Below are 25,151 nucleotides of genomic sequence, written 5' to 3'. Positions count from 1 at the left end.
GTGCCACTGTCAGTCTCAGAATCTTGGATAATAGTAGTTATGGGATTATCAGGGTGCAGTCTGTCCACAGAATCCTATTGAATATGCAAAACTGACATCTGGGATTGGAGTTTAGTGGATTAAGTTCTAAGGAAATTATGAAAGTGAAAGGAAACAATTCAAAATAGAAGGTGAAATCTCATAGAGCGTGGAAGGGAAGTCACAGCTTCAGGAAGGGGGAGTGCCACATCATGATCAATCTGAGTCATCATCTCTTTGGTCTCTTCCTGGGGAGAGTGGCCAACAAGCTCACAGGAATTCACAAAGGTATGGGCCCAACAGAACTGAGGAGGCTGAAAGATCATCAAGGAAGATGAAGATAGGATGTGAACATCTTGCTTCTTAGCTTGCAACTCACTCACATTGGAGCCTTGTCATGTTGGATCAGAAGTCAACTGTGCAATAACTACACAAAATGGCTGACACTACATGCAAGATTGGAAGACTAAGTTGCTATTTATTTTGTCAAGGGCAGAGTGAAACTTCTGGATTTTGAGGCCCTTCTAGCACTGCACTGATTCAGTAATGACACCCATCTGGCTTTGATTTGCACTTCATCGGCATGTGATTCATTTGTCCAAGAATGCATCTTAAAAACAATAACCTCAAGCAGAAAAAGCCATTACATTGTCTGCACTAAGTGTCTTCTTGTCATGTTCACTAAGCAAATGTAATCAATAAGTCCATTTAAAAGATCAACTGAATTTCTCATCAGAAATTCATTTCAAAGACACAGTTTGAAAGCAATGCCTCTGAGATGCCATATTGACACAATGAACAGAGGCACGAGGTGCAAGAATGCCTTTTCCTTCCAAGGGGCAGTTGTTCAGGTTTGCTTACTGGCAGAATTCAACTCCCATAATATAGTGTAAAAACTTTGCTCATGCATTTAGATATGCTCATATACCTCACTCCTTTTGGAGACGTCGCAATGGCATCCTTACGGTGTTTATGTGGTACTGTGTTGGAGATAACTGTGTAAAGATGCTTCATTGTGATAAATGTGAAGGCTCAGGATTTCCTTCAATAAATTATCTTCCTGACCTTCCCCCACTGATTACAAGCTCATGCATTTGACATGGACATCACCATGGCTGGTGTCCTTAAGGAGACAGCAATTATAACATTGTCAACAAGAATAGCAGTCTCCAACAAATGTGTTACATTTGCCAGAGGTTGTAGAGATATGAGACATGACAAAAATAGTGTCAGGAGTTTTCTAGAGTTGGATGTGCATTCAGAGCAAGGTGAAAGGCTCCTCTCTCTGAAGTCATGCCTGACACAAAGAAGGATGATTGCATTTTTAAAACCAAACATCTCAGCCTCAGGATATTGCTATGAGAGTCATTCTGAGCAGTGTCCTAAACATCACCATCTTTAGATGCTTCATCAATCACCTTTTTTCCTCCATATGGGTTCAGCTTTTCACATAATTCGCAATCTGTACCTGTATGCAGAAGATCTGGACAGCATTTAGGCTTTGACAAACATTCGTACCATGTAACTAGCAGGCTCTAGCCATCTACATCTTGGAGTGTGTAACTACCAAATGTTAATATTCAATTGTTTTACCACCATCAACACTGTGGGGTCACCATTGATATAACTGCCACACAAATATGAAGGCTAGATGAGGAGCTTAGACACTAGATATTCTGTAATATATAACTCATCACCTGACTTCCCTGAGCTTTTTTACTTTTTACAAGGCAAAAGTCAGTAATGTGATGGAATATTCTCCACTTGTTTGGATGAACTCAACACTTAAATTGCAAGATTAGAGGTTGCTGGAAAAGCACAGCATGTCAGATAGCATCCAAGGACCAGGAAAATCAACGTTTCAGGCAAAAGCCCTTCGTCAGAAATGAGACTGGGAGCCTCGGGGGTGGAGAGATAAATGGGAGGGGCTGGGACTGGGAGGAAGGTAGCTGAGAGTGCAGTAGGTGGATGGAGGTGGGGGTGAAGGTGATAGGTCAGAGAAAAGGGTAGAGCGGATAGTTGAGAAGGAAGATTGACAGGTGGGACAGGTCATGAGGATGGTGCTGATCTGGAAGGTTGAAACTGAGGTAAGGTGGGGGGAGGGGAAATGAGGAAACTGGTAAAGTCCACATTGATGCCCTGGGTTTGAAGAATTCCGAGGCGGAAGGTGAGGCTTTCTTCCTCCAGGCGTTGGGTGGTGAGGGAGTGGTGGTGGAGGAGGCCCAGGACCTGCATGTCCTCGGCAGAGTGGGAGAGGGAGTTGAAATGGTTGGCCATGGGGCAGTAGGATTGATTGGTGCGGATGTCCCGGAGATGTTCCCCAATGTAGAGGAGACCGTATCGGGAGCAATGGATACAATAAATGACATTTGTGGAAGTGCAGGTGAACTTTGATGGATATGGAAAGCTCCTTTGGGGCCTTGAACAGAGGTGAGGGGGGGAGGTGTGTGCGCAGGTTTTACAATTCCTGTGGTGGCAGGGGAAGGTGCCAGGAAGGGAAGGTGGGTTGTTGGGGGGCGTGGACCTGACCAGGCAGTCGCAGAGGGAACAGTCTTTGCGAAAAGCAGATGGGGTGGGGAGGGAAATATATCCCTGGTGGTGGGGTCCGTTTGGAGGTGGCGGACATTTTGTCAGATGATGCGGTTTATGCGGAGGTTGGTGGGTTGGAAGGTGAGGACTAGGGGAAGGTTCTGTCCTTGTTGTGGTTGGAGGGGTGGGGTTCGAGGATGGAGGTACGGGATGTGGATGAGATGCATTGGAGGGCATCTTCAACCATATGGGAGGGGAAATTGCTGTCTTTAAAAAAGGAGGCCATCTGGTGTGTTCTGTGGTGGAACTGGTCCTCCTGGTCTGTATATGGAATGAGCTGTCAGAGGAAGTGGTAGAGGAGGGTACAATTACATTTAAAAGACATTTGGATGGATACATGGATAGGAACGTTTTAGAAGGATATGGGCCAAATGCAGACAAACAGGACTAATTTGGTTTCGGAAATCTGGTTGGTTGGAAAAGTTGGGCACACAAACCTGTTTCCACACTGTATGATTCTACGACTTCCAACAATCACAACTGTCTGTTGTGGAACTGGTCCTCCTGGGAGCAGATGTGGTGGAGGCAGTGGAGTTGGGAATACGGGGTAGCATTTTTGCAGGAGGTAGGGTGTGAGGAGGTGTAATCCAGGTAACTGTGGGTGTCGGTCATTGTTGATGGAGATCTCAACTCTAATCTTGACTCTAATCTCCAGCATCTGCAGTACCCACTTCTGCCTACTTAAATTGCAACACTGTATGAGAAAAAAGTAGCTTGGTTGGTAGTCACCCCTTCCACCACCTTAAACATTCAGTCTCTCTCCTGCTGTGGTATAAGGCAGCAGTTGCACTGTAGCAATTCACTAAGTCTTCTTCAACAACAAGTTCTGAACATGAGACCTCTAACACCAAAGTAACACAAAGGCAAGAAATGAATGTGAACACCACTACCTGCAAGATTAGCTCCAAGTGACACCCTATCCTGACTTTGAAATGTATCATTGTTCCCTCATCCTTTGGGTCAAACTCCTGGAACTGACTCCTCAAAACATCCACTGCGGAAAGTTCAAAATGGTGACTGTCACCTTGAGGGAAGTTGGGGTAGATTATTAATAGATTGCCCACAGGCCATGAATACCATAAAATCAAATGTTGTGGCTTTTATTTTCTCTTTTAGGTTGATCAGTCAGGCGTGTTTCTTCCATCTCGTGATTACTACCTAAACAAAACAGCAAATGAAAAGGTAATGTGTCATATCAAATTTATATCTATTCTCTTTCTCTTGTTTCTATTAAAGAATTTCTGGGAAGGGAAAGGAAAAGGTGGATACAAGGTGTCGTCAAGAAAAATTCATTCAGGTTTAAATGTTTAAGATAAATTTCCTTCTGAACGTATGTCTAATTTCTGTATGATTGACTATGTGCTTGACATGCACTTTCCAATTGCTTTCCAGAAGCCAAATTCAGCAAGATTATTTTGTAATGCATATACAAGTGAATGGAATTTTTAAAAAAGACCCTTATCTCTATTAGGGGGTCTTTCATTTCTGTTGGTATGCGGATAAATATGTTGCAAACAGATAATTTTTAAAAATAATCTAAGTTTGGACTTGTAAAATTCAATAGTAGTATTTGGGATATACTCCTTATTCTTTAACACTTGATCTTCAAAATACATCTTGCTATGAAATAGTAAAGAAGAAGCCAGAAGCAGATTTAATAACCACACTGTACTATTTGGAAATCCCAGTAAGTGGTGAGGACGTTACTACCAGGAATTGAAAAAATTGGCACCATGAGCCTGATTTTCATGTGTAGACATTGACACCATGCATCAGACTAAGATGAAATGGAAATTTGCTTCTGCAAAGTTACTTTTATTTTGGAACTTTTTAACTTTGGAGGCTGGAACAGATGATGATCAGGATGACATCTCTTCTGACTCAGTTTGATCTTTTTTCAGAGATGGGAGAGCTGCTTGAACTAAAGTACTCTAATTGTGAGCTGACAATTATCTTGATACTGCTCCTGATATACTGTTCCATTTTTCATCAGATAGACAGCAGAACTGTTCCTACTCCATTTCTGGTAAATAACGACATTGGGGCAAGGACAATTCAGGAAAATTATTTGCCCAGGTTTCTCCATCTCCAAGCTATTGACTAAACAAAGTGTGGTCTTGTAAATGTTCCCGTTTCCCTTCATATCACTTCAGCTTGGTGTACTTTATCTTGTGTACTGCGCTTTCTCAAATGTTTTGCAGGTACTGAACGCATATCTGGACTATATGGTTGAACTGGGTATACTTCTGGGCGGAGAGCGTAATTCAACATACATTCAGATGCAGCAAATTTTGGAATTTGAAACTATCCTTGCAAATATCACAGTTCCCCAGGATGAACGTAGGGATGAAGAGAAAATATACCACAAAATGACCATTTCAGATTTACAGGTATGAAAATACACTAAGTTTGGACTGAATCGGACATTTTTTCTGTTGCATTGCTGAGCAACACCAATAAGTTTGAAATCTAAGAAACAATTACATCCAAGTGAAAGCATCAAATTATTGGAAAAAACTATGATTGAAACACAACTCTATAATTTTTCACAAACAAAACCAATAATTGCTGTAACAACTCAGCAGGTCTGGCAGCATCTGTGGAGAGAAAACACGTGAATGTTTCGATTCCAGTGACCCATCTTCAGAACTCTAATGTGACCCAGAGTATGATGAAATTAGTATTCTGTATTTGTCATACAAAAGATTCACATTGGTTCTATTAAAGTGCTGCTATATCAAGTCCTCTAAATATCAGTGTTTTTGGTAATAGAATTCTCTAATCTTCACATTTAAAAAAAGGTTTTGAATGCTGCAACTTAGAATAAAATGTGAATTTGTGATGGTTCCAATTACTATGTTATGACAATAGACAATAGATAATAGGTGCAGGAGTAGGCCACTCGGCCCTTTGAGCCAGCACCCTCATTCATTATGATCATGGCTGATCATCCACAATCAGTATCCTGTTTCTGCCTTATCTCCATAACTCTTGATTCCACTATCTTTAAGAGCTCTATCCATCTCTCTCTTGAAAGTATCCAGAGACTTGACCTCCACTGCCTGCTGGTGCAGAGCATTCCATATATCCACCACACTCTGGGTGAAGACGTTTCCCCTTAACTCTGTTGAGCTTGAAAAAAGCATTAGTTTCAAATCTCCATCTTGAGCCAGTTGTTTTCTGCTACGCCATTTCATATATTCTGAATGATTTGGTGTGATTTAAACCAAAACATAGCATTTCTTTGTGGAGAGAATGTTTACTGACTTGTTCAGCCTTGTACCTCTCATTCAGCAACCTCAGTTACCCAGCTGTCCCTTATTTACAAATGTTCAAAGACAGTTGACATCTATGATCTCTTTCTTTTAAAATTTAAATATGAGTTAACAAATCTTAACAATGTGATCGACAAAAACATTAACACACTGTATGACTGATGACAGAATGTTGATGGTATTTGTTGTAACCACAAGTTGGTTACACACTCCATAATTTATTACGACATGTTCTGGACACTTCCTGGGAAACAGGCCAATGACTTCAACAATTGCTGGTGTCCTTTTCTTTCTTTCTTTCATCCGTTGGACTGCAGTGGTCTGCATCTTGTTTCACTTCATGAAGACAGGAGAAATTTCTTCAATTAACTTATTCCTCATCTTTCCTTACTACTTTCATTGACTGTGCGTGATGATCCCATAACAGAATCCCTCGAACTTGATACATATTTCAAATTCTGCAGCCTGGCTGAGTAGCACCCAGTGAAAAGTTATCTTCATTAGCTTGTTGGAGTCCACTGACTGAATTTAAAATTAATTTTTAATTTACCAGGGTATTTATTGCCCTTCTCCAATTGCCAAGAGAAGGTGATAGTGAACACCTACTTGAACTTATGCAATTCCTGTGATGTAGGCACACTGAAAGTATTTTTACTTAGGGAGTGGAAGGAGTTTGACCCAGCAATGATGCTGTGAGACTTCAGTTGAGAACTGCAAGACTCACTCACTCCCTCAGCATAGACACAGTGCCACCAACTTGAGTGGATCTGTTCCATTGGTCAAATAGGAGATAGGTCATCAAGAAGTATGATTCTATGTATGATTATCAGATTGTTACATGATTATTCTGTGGAGGAACTGTCTCAACTTTGACATCAGCTCTTTGATGTTAGCGAAGAGGACTCCCCAAACTTCACTTGGTGAAAAGCTGCTGCATGATGGCTCATTCACACGGGCTTAACTTTCTCAACACCTCATATACGATGTTTGCCTTGTCCTTAAAAATCATCAAAATAATAGTTCTGTAGAGTCCTTCCCAGGATAGTTGAACATTCATGCATGCCATCTGCATAGATGAGTTGGTTTTAATGTATGTATAGCACTTCCGATATAAAGTCCAGCACAGAGTCAACTGTGGCAGTGTTGCCTTTTTTCAAGTTGTGACAATTTGACAACAAAGAAAGTCAGAAAAGTCTCGCTCTGTAAGGCTATTGTATTGTCAACTCTCTATTGCAATAAAACCTAGACCATCTACTGGCACACAGATCATTGAAACCTTGCACCAGTGCTGCTTCCATTGAATCTTGGCAAGGAAGCTGCATTTGCCAGTATTGAATCCCCGATTCTGAAGAAACAACAATGATGGACATTCCATTGCTTTTGAATGCTTGAGAAACCACCTTCCTTGGCAGTTTCTCTTTGCCTAGCTCTTGTTGGCAAATGCTCAAAGGATGGCCAAAGAAAGATGCAAAAAGATATACTCATGTTCACCCTAAAGCATTGGCACCATTATCTGGTAGGAGAAATCTGCTAACTGCTCAGCATTGCATCTCCTTCTCAATCAAGATGCAAGCCACTTTGAGGATCACTCTTGACAACGAAGTGACAATAGTAGAAGGAGAAGCAAGCCAACCCAGAACTGTGAATTCCACTTCCCCACAAAACAAATCCGTACCACAAGTTTTATTTATAACAGCAGTGTGTTCATTGAAATAAAAAGATGGTTTCAGGTGACTGTTGTTATCTCTAATAAACTCACTTGTTCTTTAGGACAACTTAGTAAAATAAAACAAATTGCTCAAATTTGATATCAGTTTTCAATTATGGATTTCCTTGTATTTCATCTTCTCAGAATTTAGCACCTGCCATTGACTGGTTGGATTATTTATCATTTGGACTGGCACCAGTGGACCTGAATGAAACAGAATCAGTAGTTGTCTATGCCAAGGAATATCTGCAGATGGTGTCTGACCTTATTAATAATACTGACAAGAGGTAATTGAAGATAGATTGTTACTTTGTAGACAGTGCTTTGGTAATTGTTATTCATACACAAGGGAGTGAAATTTAAGAGAGCAGAAATTAAAAAAGTAGTTGTGTAATTAATTATTAATAAATTATTAATAAAATAAACTAGATTACATTTTGAAAGCAGAAGTTCGTTATGTAAAATACCTCCCCCTCAGTACCCATTTGCTTCGTCCTCCCCCTCCAAAAGATATTTAGTTTTCATTGAGAGTAAGACCCTGATTTTTAACTGCAGTTGGGTGTTTGGTGGCTGCGTAGTAGAGGAGAATAAACTCAGCTGCTTCTTTATAAACTTCTTTATATGCAGTTAAGATACATAAGGCATGATTTGACTGAATAGTGGAGCAGACTAAAAGAGGTGAATAACTTATTCATGTTTCCATGATATTATTGGCAGGAACAACTGAAACATATATGAAATGCAGTAAGTGCTTAATGAAAGTAAGTCAAGCGTACAAAACTGGACAGAAGGGAACTGTAGGCTCGGAACAGCAGTGAAAGGGCATTGCATAAATCACACACTGATCCTAATGACTTGCACGTCTGCAAATTATAGATTGATTTTATGCAACTTCAGTCACCTCATCAGTAATGATGAAACAAACAGCTCTAGTTTTCTCTTCTCTCAGTGAATGTGCCAATTGGCAGTATTTACAGAACTTAGCCAGTTAAAATTTGCATAATGACATCATGAAACTCTGACTTGAATATATTCATCAAGCACCATGTGAGTCAAAATACTGCTTGGCAAAAGCAGGGGCAGCAAGTCAATCTTGTGGTTAATTGTAATTGCTCGCTTGTCTTGTTTGCCACTAAAACTTGCAAAGTGTGAAAATGGGTGTCCTTCAGTATTGGGACAGAAATTCCAGCAAATTATACTGCAAGTCACTTATGTCATTGCATGTACCACTCATAATTTGCTGAATGTTTGGACTTAAAATTAAGCCCCCCCCCCCCGCAACCCATTAACATGAATTGTGACATCAATTTTGTTGAATTTATTTCTCTGTTATTGACATTTCTGCTTAGATTGGTGAAGAATAGCACTGGAAGAGTACTGTATCATGGTTGTAACATTATTAGAATAATAATCCAGATGCCTGAACTAATGCTTCAAAGAACTAAATTTAAATCCCACATTCACAGTTAAATCCATTTCATCAGTAAATCTGGAATAAAATGGTAGTCTCATTAATAATAATCATAAAATTGCCACATTGTTGTGAAACTCCATCTAATTCACTGCTGCTCTACAAGAGAAGAAATCTGCTATCCTAATCTGCTGTCCAGGCTTACAAGTGACTATAGACTTGAAGCAATATGCTTGACACTTAACTGCCCTTTGAAATACCTTAGCAAGCCACTCAGTTGTATGTGATGCACCAACACTTGCTCAAGGGCATGGGGGAATGGACAATAATTTCTGGCCTCGCCAGCAACATTCAGTTGCCAAGAATGATTTTGTTAAAAACAGTATTCTGTTGCCCAGCACAGTAGCCAAGGGGAACGTTTTAATTACTTGTTTTAAAAACCTTATGAAATGTTAAAACTCAACTAAGTTTTAAAAAAAGTCAACAATGTTTTGATTTTACCCCAACTTTAACATTATGTTAATACTTGAGAATGTCTGCTAAATGTGTTTTACAATCTAGAAAAAGCTGCATGCAATTGAGAAGAAAATCATATTCATGTTGACTTACTTATTCAGTTAAGATAATCATGGGTTCTTGATAATTATTTGTTTATTTGGACTATTGTCTCAGTACAAATAAGTCTGATTAAATTCAACCTGGATACTCTACCTATACAGTCTGCAACCTTTCTCTACATTATCAGATTGAACTTTGCTGTTAATGTGTTATGGTTAAAAAAATTCTGTTATTATATTCTGAATTAGACCTGCTACTTTCAAGAAGTTTCAGACATAAGCCATGTTACTCGCGATCAGCCATTACATTCAATATGTAATTGTTTTTCCAACAAATTATGACATAAATTTGCCACAATGGTTTCACGGGATACAACTTCTGCCGTTGGCGGCAATATACTTGAAATATATAAATTTCTGAGGGTACAGATGCTGAGAGAATATTTTCCGTGAGAGGGGAGTCTACAATGACTTCAGTTTCAAAGAAGTGACCTCCTGCTTAAGGTAGAAATTAGAGTAAATTTGTTCCCTCCTCATGTTTAGAATCCTCTTTCCTGTGAGGTGGAATTCTCTTTCCTATGAGGTGGAATTCTTTCTCATGTGAACAGTGAAGACCAGGTCACGAAAGATACTTAAGATAGAATTAGAATCTTGTTTGATAAGAAAGTCAGAAGTTGTGGAGGATAGCTAGGAAAGACTGAATCAAATTGGCTTTATTTTGAATGTCAGGATAAGCATGAGCAAAATGGTCTATTCCTATTATTGCCATCTCATCTAAACTGCATGGCTCCACAATTGGCGTCCTGATGCATTTCCAGGATAGACTTCTGATGTAAGAAGTTCATGTAGGCAGAAAAAATAATTAGAGGGTAAGTTTGCTTGCAGAGCCTTATGTTTTTACATCAAACCTAATTATAAATGTTGATGGTAGACATAGTGTGAAATGCAGTTTAACAGCATATAAAGAACTTTCCCATGCTTTTTTTGTAGGTGGGTGACATTTTTATATCACTGCTCCAACCGAAGTGCAATTTTTTTTAAACAGCATTTTAGTTGTTTTCTTAATTTTCAACTGCAATTAACTTCCTTTCTTGACTTTTCCAGTAAGTAGATAATTAATCTCATATGATAACAAACAATATGACATCAAGAAATATAAATTATATTTTGTATATTAAAACATGATATGTCTATTTAGCTTCCTCACTAAAGAAAATAGTAAAGACGTCATGTGACTTTTGCATTTTACATTAGTAAAACAACTGAAATAAACAGTTATACTTCTAGTTAGAAATTTAAGTAATAACTGTATTCTTCAGTCTTGGATAAAAGTTTTGTACTTTGAGAAAGTTAATATTTTAGTAAATTAGATATGATATGGAACAGTATATCTAAATTTACATGCAAAAATATTTAACAATTTAAATGTTTCAAATCATATAGCATTTTGAACAATTATATGATATGGAATTTAGTACTGAAGACCGCATCCAACCTGGATCAACGGTTTGAAAATGCACAGGAAAAGCTTCTGGAAACTCTCTATGGTACAAAGAAGGTGAGATTAATAATTAAGCTGGATAGTTTGTTTTACATCAAGCCAGAAACCAAGATTAAATGTTTGAAATATGAGAAGGAAAGTTTATCTTCATAGTTATTGTGGTCTAATGTCCCAGAACTGGTCGATTGAACCTGTTTTGTATTTTCATCTTTTTGAAATGTAAGCACTTATATTTTAATGTACTATTTGCTATTTCACTGTTTAAACTAAATTGCATGGCTATTTCAGTGTTTGTAACAAATATAATCATCTATTTGGAAGTATAATTTCCGGTGCTTGCATGAATGTTTGGCATAGATATTTTTTCCAACTTTTCAATAGGATCACAGCTCCCTGTAATAGATTTAGACATGATGCTAAATTGTAATCACTGTCTCAGTTTTATACATAGAACATAGAACTGTAAGCACAGGAACAAGCCCTTTGGCCCACAATGTTGTGCTGTTCATGACACCAAATTAAACTAATCCCTTCTGCCTGCCCTTGGTCCATATCCCTCCATTTCTTGCATATTCAAGTGCTTATCTGAAAGTCCCTTAAATGACCCTGTAAAACTGCCTCTACCACCCTGGCAGTAAATGAAGTGAAATTAGAAGACAATTATAACAATACAAAAATCACACAAGCATTCAGCATCTGCACCAATGTTAGATATTGAAAGAACATTACTTGATCCCAAGCGCATTAGTCACCGTCAAACTGTTGGTTTGGCTATCTAAAGTTCTCTGATAACTAGATAACTAAATGTTTTTTGAACATTTTCATAGGCTTTGGATAGTTAGACGTTTTTTCCAAGAGTCTTCACTGTTACCTCTGCTGTAAACTTGAGTGTTGTTGGGTTTTTAATGTGACCACACCCTCACCGCAACTGTGGCAGGAATTTCACAATATAATGAGGACTTTGACAACAGGATATGAATTCCTGTCATTACTTTATGCCACTTCTGCTTTCTGTATTTTCTTAAAAACATAAGTTATAAGTATCATCAGGGTATGGGATTTGAGATTTAGTTGCAGGAGGACATATTCATTGGTGAAACCTACTATCAGTGGACAATGCTGCATCTGTGGGTGGCCTATTAAGAGCTTTGTGGTCAAACAGCAAGGCTGGGCTTCTCTGCAAGTACTCCACTGCCTGATTCAGACCAGCCTCATGGTTCAGTGGTATCTCCCTGCACATTCTCCTCCAGATCATAAAGGAATGTTGGGAGTTATTCCCAATAACCATTTTTCCAATATTGTTAAATTCTATTTATTGACTGAAATATATAACTCCAAGCTTTCTAACTACATTTTATGTTTCCATTAGACATACATTGTAAGTATTCTTTTTAAAGGGATTTTTTCTTGATCTTTCTTTATGCTGATGACAATTCACATTAGGTAAAATTATGTTTGTAACAGTCACTGGTACCCGTATCTACAATTGGTTTCCAAGTATGAACCTGCAAAATGAGTGCTGGCTAATCAATTGTAGAAACTTCTGTAATCCACTTCAATAGATGTATGCAAATCTAGGTGTTGAATTGGGATAGGCCAATATTTAAAAATACCTTAGGACTTTTATTACCTTAAAAGCATTATATACGTACAAGTAGTTGCTACTGTTAAGCAGCAAGCTCCTTTACAATTGGTGCCATTCTAAGCAGGATTTGGAAAGACAACCTGATATAAGGACAGAGTATTGAGAGAACACATTTGAGATCTGTATACAGTATGGAATTACTTTTTTGGTTACTATTTGACTATGTTACTATGCATGTAGTCTCTAATTAGCAAATAAACTGTTCCAAATGTGCTCAGCATTAATTTACAAATTATTTTGATTTTCAAATGTGTTGCAATTCAGTTTGAATGAAGTTCTAATTGAATACATTTGCATGGGCAGTGTCTGCTGACATCTGCAATTATGCAAACACAGTTTCTGGCAAGTTTCATATATGCGGGTAATTAATTGGTGTTTGTAATTGTTTACATTTGAGTTTTCATAAATATTGTTCGATAGTGATCATTATCACCATCAGCACTTCATGTATAGGCTTCCAGGGTAACACTCAAAATTGACCAAAATTCTCCCACATCTACTGTGTATATTCCAAAATTTTGAAGGATGTGATAGACCACCCACATATTACTTGAGGAAGCAGACTGAGTCTATTATTAAATTGAACATTAGTTTATTTATGCAACTAAAGAAATGACTTGACCATTAGAAAGATGATTGAAATTGAAAACTATTCATAATAATCTATTGCAAATTTAGCTATTTCTCAGGCACAAACTGTTTGAAGAGCTAAGCTACATCGTGCGCCATGTTATTACTGTTCCCTTTGTTCTTAAGATGTAAAACATTCCCATTAGTTGCTTTGTTTTGTCTGCTGGATATGGAGTCTACAAATTCTCTAGAGATAATGTACTGTATTTCATGTTATGTCTGATCCAGTTGTAAAGACGTTTTTGGATTATGATATTATGGGGAACTTGCCTGATGCTGCTTAGAAAGAATTAAAGCTGCAGTTTTGTAGATGTGATTCGGAGATGCCGGTGTTGGACTGGGGTGTACAAAGTTAAAAATCACACAACACCAGGTTATAGTCCAACAGGTTTAATTGGAAGCACACTAGCTTTCGGGGCGACAATCACCTGATGAAGGAGCGTCGCTCTGAAAGCTAGTGTGCTTCCAATTAAACCTGTTGGACTATAACCTGGTGTTGTGTGATTTTTAGTTTTGTAGATGGGATGTTATAGCAGAAATACATGCATATTTCAATTTTAACTAAGGGCCTTTTAATAACTTTTCATGCCTTATGTCATGGTTGTTAGCTTACTTACAATATTAACAATGAATACAATGTCTGTTTAAAGTGCCATCATGTGCTTGGTGAAAAGTTACTTGAGTTCTTAGAGATCGTGTGACCTTATTTGGATGTCTAAGGACGTGTAAGAAAAATTAAATAATCAGGATTGAAATAAACCCTAAATATTAGATAGCTGTTAAATTTCTAATGTTCATGTTTCTCAGTATTTCTTTGCTTACATTGTAAATTGCTTAAGGGTAATTCATGTGAGGCCATTTTGTGAGAAACTTGCTTCTGATGACCTCCGATGAGAAAGTGAGGACTGCAGATGTTGGAGATTAGAATTGAAAAGTGTGGTGCCGGGAAAGCACAGCCGGTCCAGCAGCATCCGAGGAGCAGGAGAGTCGATGTTTTGAGCATGAGCTCCTCATCATCAGGAATGAGGGTTTCATCTTGCTCAAAAACTCATCTCCTGCTTCTCAGATGCTACCTGACTGGCTGTGCTTTTCCAGCACCACACTTTTTGACTCCTGAATGTTACTGAAGGAAAGCCTTGTTGTAAATTCTGGTGTTTTATCTGCTCAAGAGGTCTCAAATTCCTGTTTTCAGTCACTTTAGTGAGAAGTAAAACCTAAATTGTAAGCAGTACTAAATATCCAATTTTTAGCAATTTCTTACTCAAGTTATTGGCTCAAAGGACACAGCAGTTTTACAGTGGCAACTGTGTTAATGTGGAAACTGCCAGACACAGCAATGAAAAGCATTGTAGAGTAACTTGGAAACAAAATATTTAATGTTGGTAAATTGGTTCAGAGGAAGACCGATCTGAATCAATCTTTGTCACCAGACGATATCAACATTATTTTATAATTACAATAAGTGGCACAATTGCACTTTTGTAGGAATTAGTTCAGATATTATATATTTCATATGCATTTCATGTTCTGTTCAATAAATACATTAATGTGTTACTAAAACATGATCTCTTTCAGTCGTGTACTCCTCGATGGCAGACTTGCATTGGTAATACAGATGACACTCTAGGATTTGCCTTGGGAGCATTATTTGTAAAAGTTACATTTGATAAAGACAGCAAAATTGTAGTAAGTATTCTTGTGTTTCAAACCTCATTAGTATTCACTGTCAAAGATTTTCTCTGTGAGCTAAAGAACATATGTACTTCTTTCTGAAAGAAAAGATGTTTTCATTACATACAGCAAACAGTAAATGATCCATCAAATAAACATCAACGTTCCAGAACAATTCTGAGGAGGACAATCAGCAGTTTGCTTATATCCACCATGTTGTGTTACCTCAACAAAAAAGTGCATAATAATGTTTATGAATTTATTGCTGTTATTTTATCGCATAAATGTGAGGTGTTTTTCTTTCCAGGTTGACGTTTTATGATGAGAAATACTCACATTTTAACAGCTTTGACAAATTCCACCACAGCAGCAAAAACATGATCAATAACATTCTAAAACAATCAACATTCTAACTAAAATAATACACATTATTTTAAAGACAGGTCAAGTTGCCATATTTCCTGATGTTATTGGGTCCTTTGAAACAAAAATCCACAATCAGATTTGTATCTTCACCAAAATTGCCCAGTTTTTTCTTAGCCCATATCCTATCAGTGTACCAAGTTCATAGAGTCATAGAGATGTACAGCACGGAAACAGACCCTTCGGTCCAACTTGTCCATGCTGGCCAGATATCCCAATCCAATCTAGTCCCACATCCCAGCACCTGGCCCAGATCCCTCTGAACCCTTCCTATTCATATACCCATCCAGATGCCTCTTAAATGTTGCAATTGTACTAGCCTCCACTCCTTCATCTGGCAGCTCATTCCATACACATACCACCCTCTGTGTGAAAAAGTTGTCCCTTAGGTCTCTCTTATATCTTGCCCCTTTCACCATAAACCTATGCTGTCTAGTTCTGGACTCACCCCATCCCAGGAAAAAGTCTTCATTCATTTATCCTATCCATGCCCCTCATGATTTCATAATCCTCGATAAGGTCAGCCCTCAACCACCGATGCTCCAGGGAAAACAGCCCTAGCCTATTCAACCTCTCCCTATAGCTCAAATCCTCCAACCCGGGCAACATCCCTGTAAATTTTTTCTGAGCCCTTTCAAGTTTCACAGCATCACCCTTCCAATAGGAAAGAGACCAGAATTGCGCACAGTATTCCAAAAGTAGCCTAACCAATGTCTTGTACAGCTGCAACATGACCTTCAACTCTTATACTAAATACTCTGACCATTAAAGGAAAGTATACCAAATGCCTTCTTCACTAGTCTACCTACCAACGACTCTACTTTCAAGGAGCTATGAACCTGCACTCCAAGGTCTCTTTGTTCAGCAACACACCCTAGGACCTTACCATTAAGTGTATAAATCCTGCTAAGATTTGCTTTCCCAAAATGCAGCACTTCGCATTTATCTAAATTAAACTCCATCTGCCACTCCTCAGCCCATTGGCCCATCTGATCAAGATCCCATTGTACTCTGAGGTAACCTTCTTCACTGTCCACTACACCTCCAATTTTGGTGTCATCTGCAAACTTACTATCTATACCTCTTATGCTCACATCCAAATCATCTATATGAATAACGAAAAGTCATGGACCAGCACTGATCTTTGTGGCACCCCAATCACAGGCCTCCAGTCTGAAAAGCAACCCTCCGTCACTATGCTCTGTCTCCTACCTTTGAGCCAGTTCTGTATCCAAATGGCTAGTTCTCCCTGTATTCCATGATATCTAACTTTGCTAACCAGTCTCCCATGGACCCTTGTCAAACACCTTACTGAAGTCCATATAAATCACATCTTCCGCTCTGTCATCATCAATTCTCTTTGTTACTTCTTCAAAAAACTCAATCAAGTTTGTGAGACTTGATTTCCCATGTCTATCCCTAATCAGTCCTTGCCTTTCCAAATACATGTACATCCTGTCCCTCAGGATTCCCTCCAACAACTTGCCCACCAAGGATGTTATGTGCTGATTTACTTTCAAGATGCATTGTGCACAAACTAGACAGATGAATGGGTGAAAACAATACCTTCTTCACCTTTAGTGGCAAAGGTAACAGAGCTATAACCCCAAAATAGTTGATAATTTGCAGTTTATATTGATTGGTGGCAAAATACAAAATATACAAATTATGAGAGTTTTATTCTGAAGAGCAAGCACAGATTAGTAAGTGATGCCACCTGGTGACTCTTGTATTTTTGTAAAGTACTTTTAAATATTATTTACAATCATTAGTTATTATTTATTAACTATGTTTTGGACCAGGGAATCAAATCCGACATAAATGGAATGTTCAATATGGAACTTTTAGGGCAGGCACTGGGCTAGTAGTATTATTGCTGCACTATTAATTCAGAGAGCCAGGTAGTGTTCTGGGGACCTGTGTTCAAATCCTGCCATGGCAGGTGACGGAATTTGAGTTCATCAAATATCTGGAATTAAGAATCTAAATGATGATCATTAATCCATTGTTGGTTGTTAGAAAAACCCATCTGAGTCCCTTTAGGGAAGGAAACTGCCATCCTTACCTGGTCTGGACTATATGTGATTTCAGTCCCACAGCAATGTGGTTGACCCTTAACTGCCCTCTGCCCATATTCTGTAAGTGAATAAATGCGTTCCAGTGCATTGCAAGGTTGACAAGTTTACTGCAGCTACAATTCTCGCACTTAATATAGGCCAAATGGTGCCATGTCTTTGCAGTCGACAGATTATACTATATTAATGTTAATTAAAGCAATATTTAGTTAGTTTTAAATTGATATAGAAACTAAACTGACTAAACTATGATCAACCAAATAATTGAGCTATTTACACTTCCAGCTTTAGTAGAAGTTAGATACTGAGTTGGCTTCAGAAGACTGGAGATTGCAAATTTTATGTGGATCTTCAAATTGTGCATGATAATTGTGCAACTAAAGCCCAATTAGTTTAAAATTGAGTGTTAAAAAGTTTTTACATGATAATCCAAGACAAAATTAATAATCACTTAGACAAATGCAGATTCAGCAAGGCAATCATAATTAACTGACTTGATTGTGTTTTTTGGTGTTACAGAGAGGGTTAGTAAAACTAATGCAGTAGACCTTTGTGTACATGAACATGTAAAGGTTCTTAATGAAGTGCCACATTACTGGATTATCATGAAATTAAAGTCACTGGAATGAAAGGGACATGGAGAGCATGGATACACAATTGTCAGAAACAGTAATGACAAACTGTTGCTTTCTGGAGGAAGGGATGCAGTGGGGATTGTCAAGGGGCAGTGTTAGGATTATGATGTCTTTCTTAATCTAAACTAATGACGTAGAGTTGTATTGGTTAACATTTTGAAATTTTCAGATGGCTCAGAATGTGGAATTAATATGAACAGTGAAGTGAATAGTAATAGATTTTAAGATTTCATAGATTGCTGGAAACTTACCCGGTAAACAAAATGCAAAGTGAGAATATTTTGGTACGAAGAATGTGAAGAGACCTCATAAAATAAATCAAATTATTCTAAAGGGAATGCAGGAGCGGAGAGACTTAAGACTAAAAGGGTACAAATCATTGAAGTGAGAAGATAGCATGAGAAAGTCGTTAATCAGGCATACAGCATTGTGCACTTTACAAAAGACTATTCAGCTTCATTTGGAGTATTATGTAACTTTCTGGGCACTACAATTCAGGAAAAATGTGAAGGCTTTAGAGAAGTGCAAAAACGTTCATGAAAATGACTGAAGGGATGAGGGACTTGAGTTGCATGTATAGAATGGAAAGGCTGAGGTATTTTACTTATAGAAGAGCATTGAAAGAGTTTATTTGATTGAGTTCAAAATGATGAGGGATCTGGACAGAATAGGTAAAGAGAAATTGTTCCCATTGGGAAAACAGACAAGAACAGGGAATTTAGGATCAGTGTCAAAAAGTTTCACACATCCTGTTGTTTAGACTGGCACAGCATATGTGAGATAGAGGTATTTTCAATATTGGCTATCCAAATTAAATTAGTTAATTATTTGAAGAGAAAAGCATTACAGAGCTAGATGGAAAGGATGGGAGGGAAGGGAAATGGGACCAGCTAACCTGTTCTTGCAGAGAACCAGCACAGATAATTGGTTAAATGGCCTGTGTTGTAACTTGATTCTACAATGAAGCATGAAGTACACCTTACACCCGTTGTCTTTCTAATTTGACATCCAGGCAGAAGAAATGATTAATGAAATTCGAACAGCATTTAAAGATGGTTTGGATGAGCTTGCTTGGATGGATGATAAAACCCGACAAGCAGCTAAGGAAAAGGTTCGTGCTTCTCAAATTGTTCGATTTTGCTAGATAATTCAGTTTTTTGAATTACAAACCTATTACATTGCAATTGAAAGTATACACAAATGTTTGATAATGAAGCACCTTAGAATGTCTTGCAATGTTAAATGTTAAGATTTACACTTATGTTAAGTTTTACACTTATGTTACTTTAATTATACTTTTGTGCTGATGAGATCCACTGGTAAAATGTGAAAACCAAATTCTTTGTTATCTTTAACATTCTTTGACAAAGAATTGTCAAAAACTGATTTATTGATGAGCAAATTGATGCAGCAGCTACCTCCCTTGGATGTCCCTTGTCAAGTTCCCATGGAACCTTTTTAAATTTATTTAGTTAAATAGGTATCTTTTCGCTTGGGTGGGAGATTTCAAGACTGGGGGCATATTTTTAAGATGAGAGGAGAGAGATTTAAAAAAGACATGAGGGGCAACCTTTTTTTACACAGGATGGTTCATGTATGGAATGAACTTCCTGAGGAAGTGACGGGTGTGGGCACAGTTACAATGTTTTAAAGACACTTGGATAAGTACATGACTGGTACAGGTTGGAGGGATATGAGCCAGGAACAGGCTGGTGAGACTAGTTTCTTTTGGGAATATGGTTGGTGTGGACAGGTTGGACTGAAGGGTCTGTTTCTGTGCTGTATGACTTTGCAGCTAAGGGCCAGCAGATTCAGTATGTCCAAATTCCACAACATATTCTTGCATATGCACAGAGGCAAACTAAAACAGACTATACAAGGTATACCTGCTGTCAAGATCAACTGAGACCAAAATTATTATTTTATCAGAGAAATGGTGACTCAATAGTAATATCACCAGATTGGTATTCCAGAACCCCAGGCTACTTTTCTGAGAACACACTTTCAGATCCCACCAATGCTGCTAGTGGAATTTATATTCCAGATTGATTAATTGAATGTAAAGTTAGTTGTAGTCATGGTAATAACCATTAATCTTGGTTGCCTGCGACTCACACATCCCATTAAAAATAGAGGAATTTTGGCCTTAGAGGCAGTGTAAGATTCTGAGGACTAGATATGGGATTTCCATTAGGTATTTCTCCATTTGTCATTGTAATAGAGGAAGTTAATAACAGGATGTGAGGAAGATGCACTCCTCCAAGATATTATCCCTCCCCAGGAAATAGGCAGGGCACCTAAAGCTTCTCAAGACCTTAGCAGAAAGGGCAGTTTAAAAAATGCATCACCAGTGATCCAAATGATTAGGTGTACTACTAATACATGAGGGATGAAGGTCACATCCGTACTCTGATCAAATCATTTCAGGCAGGCACAGGCAGACTGTGATATTGACAATGCTGCCAACAGAATGTGTATTGATAATTCAGATCGCTGGAAAATGTATCCAATTTAGCAACAGAAAAAGGCTGGCAATCCAGTGTCATGCTGTTTCGCGGTTTACCAAATGTGCAAGAAGCATAGATGGCACCCTATTGCTATGTGAGCTAATATTATTAATTCTCTTGAATGAAAGGGTGATAACTCACTAAACGTCCAGATTGTTTGTGACAACATACAAGTGAAAAAATAGTCTCTAAGTTAATGCAGGATTTTTAGGATTTTTGCATGGTGCATTCATCCTGCTGGAGAGGTACAAAGAGAATAAGCGTCCCCCATTCATCGGATCTAGGCACTGGTGACAAGGTCAGCTGATCCCTAATTGTCCTGAAAAGGTGTGGTGAGCCAGTTTCTTGAACCTCTGCAGTTCATACCACAGCACTGTTGGGAATAGAGATCCAGGATGTTGATCCATTGGCAGTGAATAAACTGTGGTTCTGTTTTTATGTGGAGTCCAAGAATAGATCCTTGGAGAATTTTTGAGGTAACAGTGTAGGAAGGATGGCCATTTCTGGTGATTTCCTGGATGAACCCTTTTCTCCTATAGTGTAAAATGTTGTGATTGTTTAAAACTTAGCATTCTTGCACTTGTCCTAATAAATGCAAGACAAAAAGCTTTGGAAACATTTCTCTAATTGCAGCAACGTAGTGAAGATATTTTGTAGTTTCTGTTACTTTTATTTGTTCATTGATGAGGTTATAACTGGTTAGATAAGCACTTATTACCAATCCCTAGTTGCGCTGGAAAAAGTGATGAGGTGTAGTGTTCTTGAACCACTGTTGTCCTAGGAGTGTAGCAACTCTGTTAGGAAGGGATTTGCAGGATTTTGATCCAGTGAAAGTGAAGGAACAGCAATATACTTCTGCGTCAGTTTGGTATGAAGCTTGGAGGTGAACTCACAGATGGTGTTCTCAAACATCTGCAGGGCATTTCCTTTAAGGTGGTAATATTTGCCGATTTGGAAAGTGCTGTTGGAGGAGCTTTGAGTTATTGCAGTGCATTTTATAGATGATAAACACCGCTGTCACTGAGTGTCAGTGGTAAAGAGAGTGAATGATTAAGGTAGTGAATAAAGTATCAGTTAAGCAGGCTGCTTTGACCTGGATAATGTCAAGCATTTTCAATGTTGTTGGAGCTGCAGACATCCTAGAAAGTGGAGAGTATTCCATCACACTCCTGATTTGTATCTTTTAGATGGTAGACATGCTTTGGAGAAACAGGAGGTGAGTTACTCAGCACAGAGTACCTAGCTTCTGACATGCTCTTGTAGCTGTAATATTTAGGTGACTGATCCAGTTTAGTTTCTGGTCAATGGCAACCCCCAGGATGTTGATATTGGCGTCTTAGCAATGATAATGCTTTTGAAAATGAAGAAGAGTTAGTTATAACTTCTCTCATTGAAGAGATTCTTTGCCTGGTACTTGTGTTTTCGCAAAGTTACTTGCTATTTGTCTGCCCAAACCTGGACATTATCCAGTCTTGCTGCATATGCAAACAGACTGTTGCAGTATCTGAAGAGATGCAAATAGTGCTGCATATTATATGATCATAAGTGAACATCTCCAATTATGATGGAGGTATTGTCTTTGATGAAATAGCTAAAAATGATTGGACCGAGACGCTACCCTGAGGAATTCCTGCAGAGATGTCCTGGGCTGGGATAATTGATTACCAACAACCATAACCATCCTTCTTTGTGCTAAATAAGACTTCAACCAGCAGAAAATTTTCCCTAACCCATTGATTCCAAATTTTGCAAGGGCTTCTTGATGCCACACTCAACCAAATGCTGCCATGATGTCAAGGGCAATAAGTCTCATCTCACCTGTGGATTTTAACTTTTTTGTCTATGTTTGGACCAAGGCTGCAATAAGATCAGGAGGCAAAACCCAAACTGAGTGTCAGTAAGTAGGTTATTCCTTTGCAAATTCACTTAATAGTGCATTGATGAACCCCTTCCATCACTTTGCTGATGACAGAGAATAAATTGAGAAGGTGATAATTAGCCAGGCCGGATTTGTACTGCTTTTGTGTACAGGATATACCTTGGCAGTGCTTCCAAGTTGTCAGGTAGACACCAGTGTTGTAGCTGTACTGGAACAGTTTGGCTAAGGACATGGCTAATTCTGGAGCACATATCTACAGGATTGTTGCCAAATGTTCACAGAACCCATAGCTTTTGGTATATATGTGCCTTCAACCATTTTTCACATTACATGAAGTGAATTGAATTGGTTGAAAACTGGCATCTATGGTGAGGTGGCCAAGATGGATAACCTAATCAGCACTTCAGATTTAAGATGGAAGCAATTTTTTCACCATTGTCTGAAGCTTGGCTCCCCATCACAGAGGAAGCAGTGTCCTTCTACAGTTATTTAAATGTGCATCACCATTCACAGCTGGATGTGGCAGAACTGCAGTGCTCTGATCTGATCCATTGGTTGTGGATCACCTACCTCCTGTGTATTGTAAGCTGCTTCCGTTGTTTGGTGTACAAGTAGTCCTGTGTTGTACCTTCACCTCTGAACTTTTAGGCATTTCTGGTGCTGCTCCTATGCCCATCAGCACATTTCACTGAACCAGTGTTGATCTCCAGCTTGATGGTAATAGCAGAGTGGGGAAACATGCTAAGCTTTGGTAAGGACGTAGTTGGTTATCAGTATCAGGTTTACTTGTTTAAGTTTGATTTCATCCCGTGTGGTTTCATGGGGTTTGGAGTCAAAATAAGGAATTCAAGGTTGACTCAATCCCTTCTACTTAACGGTGTGTTGCTACATCTGGTTGCTACATAAACCCAGGTAATGGTGTCTGGGATATTGTCTGTGCTGTTCCTTGAGTATGACAGTATGGCTATTGCTTGATGAGTCTTTAGGATAGCCATGCCAATTTTAGCACAAACTCTCCAGATGTTTGGTAAGGAAGACTTTGCAGGATCGACAGTCATGTTTGCTGTTGTTGTTTATGATACCTAGATCAATGTCAGGTGGTCTGTCCTGTTTCATTCCTTTCTTTAGACTTCGTAGCAGTTTGAAACAACTGAGTGCTTGCTCGGTCATTTTGAAGGTCTGCTGAGAGTCATCCACATTGTTGTGGGTCATGACTCTCATGTAGACCAGAAAAGGCAAGTTTCCATCTCTGAAGGCTATTAATGAATCAGATAGGCTTTTATGACAGTGGTGAAATGGTCAGCATTAGGCTAGCTTTTAATTCCAAGTTTTATTGAATTCAGATTTCAACATTACCACAGTGGGTGGGATTTGAACTCTTGTGAAGAGTCATGCTAGACTGAAAATGTTAACTCTGTTTCTTGCTGCACAGATGCTGTCAGACATAATGAGTTTCTCAGCATTCTTTGTGTTTGTTCTCCAGAATGTTAGGTTGGAGCTCCGGATTACCAATCCAGTGACATTACCACAATGACACTGTGTACCTTCAACTTGCCACACCATGTGAAAGACTTCGAGAAATTTACACATGCTATATAAGTCGGGGCTTTGTAATTTATTTAGTGAAAGTTGGGTGGCATTTACATCAGGTCCATAATAAAACGGTACTCAGTTAATTGAGCCTTCTCTTGCCTTTATGTGGGTTGCAGTACAAGCTTTGCATAGCTTCCTAAACAGTCTTCTTGTTCTTCCACCATTTCAACCCAATTCATGTGTTATTTCTACTGCAAGCCAATGCTTCTTCACAGGGTGAAGATATGTAAAACACAGCCTACAATAAACCTGATTTTTTTTGTCCAGGCAATTGGTACATAGAAACTTCTGTGCTCATACACATTGTTGCATCTTTGAATTTCAGTTTGGGACATTTAATACTTGTTGTCATTTTGGGGAGAAAAAGTTTATGTAGCTGTTAATAGGTTGAATGGAAGTCCTTTCAATTCATAAAAGTGGACAGCTCTAGATTCATCTGGCCACAATTATTTCTGTTATCAAGTATTTTGTTAATGCAACCAAAAGAGAAAATGCTGGAAAATCTCAGCAGGTCTGGCAGCATCTGTAAGGAGAGAAAAGAGCTGACGTTTTGAGTCTAACTGACCCTTTGTTAAAGCATGCTCCTGCCCCACTGAATTTATTTCCTCCTACCTTGGCTCCATCCTCACTCCTCTGGTTCACTCCCTCACCACCTATATCCGGGCTTCCTCTGATGCCTTGCAACACATTGACAGCTTTCAATTCGCAGGCCCTAACCACCTTCTATTCACCATGGATGTGCAATCTGTTTACACCTCCATCTCACACCAAGACGGCTTGAAAGCTCTTCGCTTCTTTCTCAAAAAGAAGCCCGAACAATCTCCATCCACCACCACTCTCCTCTGCCTAGCTGAACTTGTTTTCTCTCTCTCAACAACTTCTCCTTCAACTCATCCCATTTTCTCCAAATCAAAGAGGTAGCAATGGGTACCCGCATGGGTCCCAGCTATGCCTGCCTTTTCATGGGATATGTGGAATATTTCTTGTTCTAGGCCTATCCCGGTCCCCTCCCACAACTGCTTTATCGGTATATC

The 25,151-nt window shown here is 38.7% G+C and overlaps 1 protein-coding gene across 3 annotated transcripts in view; it reads left to right on the top strand.

Annotated features, from left to right (window-relative positions):
• The window catches only part of ece2b (endothelin converting enzyme 2b), a 180,226-nt gene that overhangs the window by 147,879 nt on the left and 7,196 nt on the right, over positions 1-25,151 (top strand). For all 3 annotated transcript variants that reach the window (XM_043702324.2, XM_043702326.2, XM_043702325.2), the window contains exons 7-12: positions 3,724-3,789; positions 4,809-4,997; positions 7,735-7,877; positions 11,002-11,116; positions 14,910-15,020; positions 19,151-19,249. In XM_043702324.2, the coding sequence (XP_043558259.1) occupies positions 3,724-3,789; positions 4,809-4,997; positions 7,735-7,877; positions 11,002-11,116; positions 14,910-15,020; positions 19,151-19,249 (723 nt within the window). The remainder of the gene's footprint in view (positions 1-3,723; positions 3,790-4,808; positions 4,998-7,734; positions 7,878-11,001; positions 11,117-14,909; positions 15,021-19,150; positions 19,250-25,151) is intronic.

This window comes from Chiloscyllium plagiosum, unplaced genomic scaffold (assembly GCF_037043375.1).
Source record: "Chiloscyllium plagiosum isolate Xiang-an unplaced genomic scaffold, Cpla_swu_hap1 HiC_scaffold_13, whole genome shotgun sequence".
NCBI lineage: Eukaryota > Metazoa > Chordata > Chondrichthyes > Orectolobiformes > Hemiscylliidae > Chiloscyllium > Chiloscyllium plagiosum.
Note: the sequence above shows the minus strand (reverse complement) of the source record. Positions and strands in the feature narration are given on the sequence as shown.